Raw genomic sequence first — 10,526 nt, 5'->3', positions numbered from 1 at the left:
CCATCGACGTACTACCGTAAGGACACACATTACAAAAATCATGGTCAACATAGTCGTTAGATTTTATATAATGATATTTTATTGGCTGGCAAGATGTAAAATGGTGACAAATGGCATCGGTTGTAACTATCTCTCTCATCGTGGATTAGCCTCTATGTTAGGCGCTAAAGTAAAAAATACTTTCTGTTATTGTAATATGGTTTATTTTCGTAAATACGAATTTTCAAAGTACTCGGTCCCGTTTGGGTAGTACGTCTATGGGCAATGCTGACATGTGAATCTGAAAATCTATGACAGTCATTTTTGACATTTGACGTTTTTGTTTTGACCTATTTCTTTCAAAATGGCTCCCACCCGGAGTATCATCGGGTTTTTGACCCCGAAAAACTTTAGTGCGGTGTTCAGTAACAATTTAACGAAGACTCCATGTCGGTTCCTTCATAAATGTAATAAATGTCAAAATTTCCTTGGAGGGCCCGCGATCGCTATTGCATCATTAGCTCACAACAAATTCAATTGTAAGTTTGACATGCTTTTATTACATCACCGGCTTTTATTTATAATATTTATTACTTCTCTTACATCTTTCTTTCAAGACCGATGCCGAAATCGGAAATGCAATGGTTGTCTCGTTTTATGTTTCTGATACTTATGATACATAACCTCTAATACTGTCAGATAACACTGGCTCTTCTGGTCATCGGTATATTCACACGACGAACTGTTTGAGCGCACGCGTGGATTACTACAAGGTTCTGGGTATTTCGAAGAACGCATCTGCCAAGGACGTAAAGAAGGCATACTACCAGTTAGCGAAAAAATACCATCCGGACGCCAACAAGTCTGACCCTGAGGCGTCTAAGAAGTTTCAGGAAGTTTCCGAAGCCTATGAGGTAACTACATTAATTATGTTACGAATGACAAATAGATCAATATCACAGGACACTTGACACCAAAACTGCTTAAAAACTTCATCAGTTCATCAGCAATTGGGTTAATGATAACATTTGATACAAATTTTACACCTATTTAGAATTGTAGTCTGCAAATAAGAAATAAGTATTATTTTTAAATCATTAATTGTTGTTTTTGTTTTAGATTCTTTCTGATGATAACAAGCGTAAACAATATGATACATTTGGCACAACCTCTGAGCAGATGGGTATGGGTGGGGGACCAGGTGGTGCCGATGGGTTCACACACCAGTGGCAATACAAAGCCACCATAGATCCTGAGGAACTGTTTAGGAAAATATTTGGTGATGCTGGCTTTAAAAGTGAGGCATTTAGTGACTTTGCCGAGAGCCAGTTTGGTTTTGGTGCCTCTCAAGAAGTAAGTGTTAGAGTTAGTTCTTAGATCTGAAAAGCAGATGGCTAGTTACCTATGCACTTGTGATTCCAAAGTTCAAGTGATTGGTTAAATCTGGGGTTCCCAGTGTGCCCCAGGGTATCTGGGGACTGTGCTCTTGGTGGCACTATCTTAAGTGTGTCACATACCTACTGTATACTTTGGTCACCTGCATACATATCTTGAGCTAATAAGTTTAGTAAGTCTACTTTTATTTGGCATTGAGAAAAAAAACTGACATGTAAAGAGGGTTGCAGTATAAAAAGATTCGGAACCCCTGGTCTAAATGATTGTTACTTTTCTCTATTTACTGATTTATTTATAAGATGTTGATTCCAGATAATAGTGAACCTCCGATTCACTGAAGCGGCACGCGGTGTAAACAAGGATGTCAACATTAACATTGTAGACACATGCCCAAAGTGCCAGGGCTCCCGCTGCGAACCAGGCACGAAGTCTATAAGGTGCACATACTGCAACGGAACTGGGATGGAAACATTTTCTAGAGGTAAGCTTTAAGAATATTTCAAAGAACTGAAGGCCTTATTGTCTAACACAGCGGTTTGCCAACTTTTGTGGCGATCAGAAAGTAACTATTATTTTTTAATCTTATATTTTACAGAGGCTTTAATGACCTAATGTGACTATGTCAGCCTCATGGGGAGCCTCAGACATTTACACTCTCCCTTATACCGAAAATAAGTCTCTGGATGCAAAGACCTTAAAAGCAATTATTTGCCAGAGCTTTAAAATAGTAAAAAACTTATTTACTCTCTCCTGCAGAGCACAACCTACCACTAAATTTAATAATTTAATGGGAGGTTTTACTCCGCTACCTTACAGTACACAACAATAATTTATTTTATTTATGGTCAGTACTTTTATGTAGCCTCTAACACAGTCAAATACACAGAACATCAGTCAATTCTTGTAACTAAGTTAGAATGAGATGGTAAATGCGATTGCGACCAAATACATATTGGACAATATGATCTCTGTTGTTGTAAAATAGAACCATACAGAGGATGTCTCTTTTAACAACAAAACTATGCACTTGGCGATGTCAATTAACCAAAAAAAAGTTTTTTTTACTATGAGAGGGAGGCCATTATTTAGTAGTATTTAGTGAACTAGCACCTTATAAGTTACCTGGCTCTAGTATTGACATTACTTATTGAATAGATGATACTACAACATATCGTTCGCAAGTATTAACTGAAAAGCAGGCGGACGAGTGTTCTCTTGATGAAGCAGCCGGAGGTAAAAGTTCAATACACTTTTTTGTTGACGTTAGTCATTTCATTCATATAACAAGTCACAAATTTCAAGTCAATCCAACCATTGGAAGTAAAAAAGCGAATTGATGCATTTGTTTACATAGTTACAGGTGACTAAGCTAAAAAGGTGCTTAAAGCTATGCAAATGCAAATGCAAATGATTTATTCAGTAAATAGGCCGCAATGGGCACTTTTACACATCATTTTTTAAACTACCAGCACTTTCGGAAAGACCATCATTGCCAAGAAGAATGCGCCGCAAGAAACTTGGCAGAAAGTCGTTTTTTCATAATAATATAATTACAAATAAAATACTTAAAAACTATATTATACAATTAAAGAAAAAAAAATACAAAAAAAGCAGCATTGAGCACAGCATTCAGTGGACTGGTAACATTTATACAAGTTGTGTCAAAATGAATTCCGTATATTTCAGTAGGTGGTTGTGTTTAATAAACCCCTAAGGCCCCCTGACCCCTATACAAGGTCTTTTATATGGAATTTTTTAATCTAAATTTAGTCCCGTCTTTGACGCGATTCACTTTGAACATCAATCATTGTATGGAAACGTTTATGTGTCACAATTTAAAAAAAACCTGAAAAACATTTACAGAGGTGTTCAGTCAACGAATCCAACCATCAGTTGAATCTGAATGAATTTTAAGACACTTTATATGAAATCTAAGCTAAAATAACTATACAACTCACGATAGTAACTTAGTTTAACTATATCTTTTCAGTATGGATGTTGCATACACAGCTGCAGGAATTAATTTATGACCAATATATCTTTTCAGTAAAGTTATTAGAATTACTATTGAATTGATTGATTTGTTTGTAACATTAGGGTATTCTCATAGATCAGAAGCTTAGAAAACTACCAGTTGATAATTCTGTGACTGATATCAAATGGCTATCAAAATTAAAAAATATTTTTAATTTCAGGACCTTTTGTCATGCGGTCAACGTGCCGGCACTGTCACGGAACCCGAATGCTGATCAAATTTCCTTGCGTCGAGTGTGAAGGGAAGGGACAGTGTGTAAGTTGTTCTTATTACCTTCGGTCCACTTAAGTTTTGCTTCCTTAGAACTTGCCAGTGAAGCTGATTATGGTTGAATATCTGTGTGAAGTCGAAATCTCACTGGAATCAAACTAAAGACTTCTTGATTTCCGTTAACATTGACAGCTGGCTCAGTTCATTGATATAAACTACCTACTTTGGTAATTAGCTTTTTCATTTTGACAGTTTTTTTTTTGGTTTTTTTAATAATTATAAATAAAGTTATTTTTAAAGGTAAAGGTTAAATTACACCCAGACATTAAAGAAGCTCATTTTTTAAATATTATTTTGCTTAATATCTACGAATCGACACTTTTGTTACGAATTTAAAAAAGCGTCATAAATGAAGAATCTATGTACCTAACCTACACTGTTGCACACATGATTAATTAATTATTTTAAATGAAAACGAAAAAAGTTTATTTGAGACAAAAGTTAACGGAAACCAAAAATAACAGTTTATATAATTTTAACAGACCAATTTCAATGAATATCCTTAGGGTTGATATTTTTTCTTCAATTTTAAATGGACCCAAATAAAACGATTACTCTTATTATTATTATTTATGTGTCACTAGCATGAAAAACGGTTCGAGCATGGATGCCGTCATTCATTACTCTACGCTTTGTTTGCAGGTGCAACGCAAGAAGGTGACCGTGCCTGTCCCAGCTGGAGTGGAGGATGGTCAGACGGTGCGCATGTCTGTAGGAAACTCTGAGATCTTCGTCACTTTCAAAGTGGAGCGCTCTGAATACTTCCGCAGGGATGGCCCTGATGTGCATACTGATTGTACGGTGAGTTTTCAAGGTTATAAGCCCACGTTAGTCAACTACAGCAGTTAAGAACAATCCCCTACACACTCACCTATCTACTCAACTATAGCAACTAACCAATCACCCCCCTACAAAACATTGATCGATGTACGATTAGGTGTCACATTTTGCGTATTGATCGGTTCTTGAGACCAAATTTTAGCATCTCTTTTAATATCCCTTTTCTTTAGGGCTGCTTTGCTCGAAATCGCTTAAATTGTTAATATTTTTTTAAACATTTGAGTGGCAAATATGTGGCCGTCTAACGCTCTCGTGCTCTCTATCGTATTCAAAATCTCTTTCTAGCCTCGAAGTATTATTAGTAAGTAGGTTAGACAATGAGGCCTTTGTTTTTTTTTCACACAAGAAAATCCGAAGTAGCATTCTTGACATTATGTCGCTTGATGTTTCAGATATCTGTGTCCCAAGCGTTGCTGGGTGGTACTGTGAGGATACAAGGCTTGTATGAAGACCACACCCTCCAGGTTTGTATATAAACGACTATTGGGTACAAATACTAATATAAAATGTATAACATGACAATAGTTCGCCTAAAACTAGAAATTCATGTTCAAGACCATCATAAATCCCATTTCTCAGAATATTTCGATCTACAAAAGCTGATAGGAATGAACTGAACGAAAGAAATGTATACAAGTATTATACTTCTTCTAACAGGATTTACTTCTTGAATCAATCATTTGGTAATGCACAGCATACATAGACATTATTATTTCACCCATTCAATTCATTTCCTGCCAGCTATTGTGAACTACAAGCCCGACCTGCCAATAAAAATAAAACCTGTAATTTATGGAACATTTTTAGCCATATTGGAATTGACGTATTGGTCTCTCAGGAAAAGAAGAGATAATTCTATCCACTCACTCGCTCTAGCTCGTTCAATTATTCACAAGGAAATCTGTTTTGTCTAGATACTGCCGGGCACTTCGTCGCACAAGCTCATCAGGCTCTCGGGCAAAGGCATGAAACTCGTCAGTAAACACGGCTACGGCGATCACTATGTCCATATTAAAATACAGGTTGGTTACACTAAATATACGGTTAGTTACTCATTTAGTCGAAATCAGAGGACTTGCAACAACTTTTAAACATTCTCTACCAGTAATGAGGTTCTGGAAAAGCAATAGTCTTGCGTAGTGAGGCTAGGTCTAGCGTTTCGACGAGAAAGTGAAAAAAAAAGTTTACCTGCCTTCTTCCATGTTCTTTTTTTTGATAGAGTCACTAGATCCTGGCTTTTATTTACTTGATTTTAGTTTTTAAATTTTATGAGGTGCTTTATGGAGATGACAGCGGGCAGTCAAGAAAAATCCATTATGAACGACTGGGAAGGGAGAGCCCATCCAGTGCTCGACTCTCACTGGCTAAAAAACTCGGCTGTACGTCCCTGATTCTCCGGAGTTTACTCTTACTCTTTTTCCAGGTTCCCAAAACGCTAACAGATAAGCAAAAGGCGCTTGTATACGCATACGCGGAGCTCGAGGAAGACACGCCCGGCCAAATCCTAGGCGTTTCATTTGATAGAGATGGTAAGAAAAAGCAAAAATAATCTAAAATTCGGCAACCGCTTCTAAAGTTCACCCTAGGTGGCACGTCGCTCAAAACGCGTATGATCAGACCAAATTTGTTTTCCAGAAAAGTCTAAATCTAGCGGTAAAACGGCAGGTTCAATACACGAAGCTAACCGCGATTCGGAGGACACACAACGTGAAAAAACTAAAACGTGGACGTTTCTAGAAAACCTCGTTGACGCGTATCAGAGGAACAAAGTGTGGTTTATTGTAGGATTCGGAATGTCTGTTATAATGTGCACTCTCACTATAATCAGTGATCCTAATGATAGTTTTGGGGTTGAAGCGTATAGGCGTCAGAGAGAACTAGAGCAACAGAATGAGGATAGGACTTACAAAGGACCGTTAGGTTACCAGAATACTATTAGGAAAAGGAAAGAGCAGAATCCAGAGTTCTATGACGCGTGAAAGATTGATTCCTTCATGTAGTGATATTAGTATAAATGTTATGCTCTTTTATTATTTTTAAACAGCAGCCTTTGATTATATCGTCACTACTTAAAAAAAAACTCGTACCTCAAAATAGATAATTTTCTGAGTGAACTTTATGAACATTATGTCAAAGTTCAATTTTGTTGACGTATTGATTTTAGATACGAGATTTTTTCAAAGTAGTGACGATATGTATGTTATTTGTTCAAATCATAGCCGTATCGAAACGTCTGAGTAATAGAAATAGTTGGAATTAGTCTTTATTCCGAAATAAGGAGTAGAGGAACGAAAACCTGCTGTAATTATAAATAATATTTAGATGATTTCAGAACATTTCTAAGTGTTTATGTAATGAAATACTATTATTAACCAAAGGGATATAGTATGATGGTCATACGATTCTGTATAACAGTATTTAGAATACACGAAATTTTTGATCGAAAATGTTGTTTCATTTTGTATCCTTTTTGGCGACCCTAACACCATCATGCTATAGTCTCAGATTTGTTTGTTTGTAGGGTAATCTCTAAAACTACTAAACTGATTGGAAAGAACATTTCAGTAAGCAGTTACATTATCATAGCTTTTTTTATCCTGAGAAACTGCAAGCTTCCCGCGGGAACATAGGGGTCAATCAACCTTTGAGTGTGGCTGCAATGTCTCTTGGGTCACTCTTTAACAATATAATTTAATAGTGTACAAATCTACCAAAAGCTGTGCATGTGACAGTTTCTTCATGGGGCATGCTAGTAGCATAATATGTAGGTACATTACCCACATTTTTCTAAGCAATTATCACGACACTTTAGAGTTGATTGACCCATAGGTGCCGACTAGCGACCTACGTGCATACACATAAGTTCCAAATTATAGCTTATTTTTTTATATTTTGGTCAAATTACAGGGAAAAGTTAAACTGTCCAATTGTAATTGATCCTTCAAGTATTTCAATCTTTACAAACTTTACCGAAACAATGATAATTTATTCATATAAAATTGATTGCTTCTTATAGGTGGCACAATATAAAGAAAGATACCTTCCTAGATAGCCACCGTGTAAGTTGCAGTTTTTAATTATAATAGGTAGAGAAAAAAACGTTTCAACATACTAGTCTAGTTGAATCATTGTAGGTATTTACTATTGAAGAAACATCAAATTAAATGGTTCATTATTTTAGTTAGCTAAATACCTAGTACTTATTTTAACGTAGGTTATTATTAGTTGATTGAAATTCATATCGTATTTGCCATAGTTGATAATATGCTTAAATATAGGCTACACTTGATGATTCTTAGTCAGTGGTGTGCGAGAAAAAAACACTAAGATTAAGGCTGCGTTGAACATCAAAGTGATTCAATCAGTGTATTTTTTCCTCACACATAGACACATGGACCTAACTGACCTCTTTTCTCGAATGCTAACAAATTGTTAATGTATTAGATTGAAATCAATAAAGAATAAATTCACCGACAGTTTATAAAATCGGCTGTTCCTAACTAATTACAAATGCGCTAACTACTTCTACACATAAATGAATAATTTTAAACTAATCTTAACTGTATAAAACAGAAAACTACACACTAGAAGCGCGTTTTAGAAAGACATGGCAATATATCCGTCGCATCCGCTCGTCTACTCTTGACAACAACTGCGTGCCTCGTACCAAGAAACTCAGTGCGTGCGGTGATAAACGACGGCCTTCATACAGTTTAGCGATAATTAAGCGACTTTCGCTATTCCGAAACGTTATCATAGTACTTATCAACTCTTAGCGAAAATACTATAATCTTTAAAGGGTAAAAAGCTACCAGTATGATTCAAAAATAAAACAATTTTACCCTTTCACAGGTAGGAAAATATCAGTATCAGAATACCAGAACCTCGTAGACGCTGTAAACGAGGCTTTAAGAGACAAAAAGTCGCTCCGGGGCACTCAAGCCAGCGGCGAAGCATCTGGTAGCGAAGTACCGGGCAGTAGCGAAGCACCTGGTAGCGAAGCGCCCGCGAATGAAGGCAACGAACCAGATGACCTCAAACAATCCAAGAGAAGCAAAGCGTAGGCTTGTTGATAAATATAACTGGAATCTCTTGCTACGATACTTCAGAAGATTTTAAATTAATGTGTTATGTGGGAAAAAATCTAGGTCTACAACTTAGGATATACATAGCATAAACCAAAAAGTATGTGATGTTATGAATTGGAATAATTTTGAATTATTATCGTTCGTAATGGTGACTTTATGATTAGTGATTTGATTATTGTATAAAATATTGTGCGAAATATTTACGGACTTCCAATAAATCATAGTTGAAATTATGTAAACTTTGGCGCGCCACCTGAATTATCACCTACATGAATTATCAGGTCGTATATTTGGGTCGACATTTACAGGAATCACTGTGTCGACCGTACAGTAACCGAATCCGTTCTGGGCTTGATCGGAATTGTTATCAAATATTTTATTTAGCTCTTTTCGTGAACGTTGTGTCGTAGCAAGAGGATACAAGTAATTCGAGACCACAGCTCTTGAAGCTCCCCTTCGCCTTTGATTGCTTCTTTCTTAATAGTAGAAGAATATTCCAATGATAGTTTTTATATTTCCTCTAGATTGACTGAAACGCAGGTATTCACATGTTCCATAATTGAATAGTTTATTTTTGGGTTTATAATTAAGTTTATACCAAAAAATATTTTATTATCATTTCATTTTATTACAAAAGTTTCTTTACAGTTCTGTGATACTTATATAAATAACAATAAATGGTATTATAAGTCAACGCACGTAAAAAGAGCTCTGGGTGGCTAGTGGAGGGGATACGTTTGCGCATCTGTCAACTCACAAGCCAATGGCGTGACGGCCGCGCGCACGCTCCTACGCCCCCTCCCGCGTCCCCCACTGCTCCGCCGCCAATTTGGTCCGTATTTCGCTCGCTGCGCAGGTATGTCGCCAGGAGCTCTTTTTACGTGCGTTGATTTGTACTCCCGTATTGTTTGCTCCATAGAATAATTTTCGTTTGTTTTCAAAATTGCTGCTAACGAATGTCTTAAATATCTATACTCTATGGAGTGATTGTAGCGATGACCTATAGTTAATCGATGAAAGCTGTACATAGCCGTTGACTAGTTTGTAGGTTGGTAAATAAATTAACAACATGATTTGGGCATTTTATTTATTATACTTTTCCTATAGGAAAAAAAACCTACTAGTCTAAATAGTCTTTATTCAGGACTCTCTTGGCATTATATAAATATTTATTCAATTATTCCTACTAAACAATAAATAGATACAAACATTTATCTGACGTGTTGTCACGACACGTCAGATAAGTAGGTATCTTTTTCATACGGTTGATAATGGACGGAGAGAGAGCGCAAGCCGCCATAACACGCTGCACGCTGCATCAAAGAAATATGATCACAACCATATTGTTCAGATGTGTGAATGCGGCTTAATTCAATGGAAACTTTTTTTTAGAATGATTATTGTTACAGAGTCCGCTCCGCTCATCACGGAAGGCGGGCAATAATCTTAGAATTCTAAAACTAAACTGGCTATTTAAAAAAAAAGTTGTTGTAGTCATGCATTCCTCTATTATTTCCCACACTTGTCTCTGGCAAAAAGCCGGTACTTCACTGTCATATTGTTAACAGAGTTGCCGCTGTAGCGCCGTAGTGTTGCCACTGCGCAAGCTAGGACCATCATGGCGCCCTCTACGTAGAAGCCGTATAGTAGACGGAAATACCATTCCACCTGAAATTAGAGGGATTTGTTTCTGACACACGATCGGAAAGACATTGTACGCTTACTAATCGGATACCTTTTAGTTGCAACTTCATCAGTCTGTGACAGTTTGCTAGATAGGTATATAGACAGCTACATGAAGAACTGATTGTTTAAAACCGACCGGATGGCTAAGTTGTTAGAGAACCTGACTACGAAGCTTGAGGTCCCGGGTTCGATTCCCGGCCGGGGCAGATATTTGTATGAATAATACGAATGTT

General features: G+C 36.8%; 2 protein-coding genes across 3 annotated transcripts in view; one reads left to right on the top strand and one right to left on the bottom strand.

The window, feature by feature from the left end:
- Nucleotides 1-314: 314 nt before the first annotated feature.
- On the top strand, nt 315-9,680 carry LOC141435460 (protein tumorous imaginal discs, mitochondrial-like). 2 transcript variants are annotated; one of them, XM_074098141.1, is made up of 10 exons: nt 315-518; nt 679-893; nt 1,099-1,332; nt 1,687-1,855; nt 3,570-3,664; nt 4,322-4,480; nt 4,912-4,983; nt 5,434-5,541; nt 5,943-6,048; nt 6,155-6,966. In XM_074098141.1, exons 1-10 carry the CDS (start codon nt 344-346, stop codon nt 6,496-6,498), a joined length of 1,677 nt encoding a protein of 558 aa, XP_073954242.1. In that variant the 5' UTR covers nt 315-343; the 3' UTR covers nt 6,499-6,966. The 2 variants fall into 2 exon arrangements, with proteins under 2 accessions (XP_073954242.1, XP_073954243.1); XM_074098142.1 differs by lacking the exon at nt 6,155-6,966 and adding an exon at nt 8,372-9,680 and having other exon boundaries at nt 318-518.
- Nucleotides 9,213-10,526, bottom strand: part of LOC141435461 (uncharacterized) — a 56,862-nt gene continuing 55,548 nt past the window's right edge. Inside the window, exon 9 of the mRNA XM_074098145.1 lies at nt 9,213-10,275. Within this exon, the coding sequence (XP_073954246.1) occupies nt 10,117-10,275 (159 nt within the window). The 3' untranslated portion in view covers nt 9,213-10,116. The remainder of the gene's footprint in view (nt 10,276-10,526) is intronic.

This window comes from Choristoneura fumiferana, chromosome 15 (assembly GCF_025370935.1).
Source record: "Choristoneura fumiferana chromosome 15, NRCan_CFum_1, whole genome shotgun sequence".
Taxonomy (NCBI): Eukaryota; Metazoa; Arthropoda; class Insecta; order Lepidoptera; family Tortricidae; genus Choristoneura; species Choristoneura fumiferana.
The sequence above is the reverse complement of the archived record's forward strand: the minus strand, read 5'-3'. Positions and strand labels throughout refer to the sequence as shown.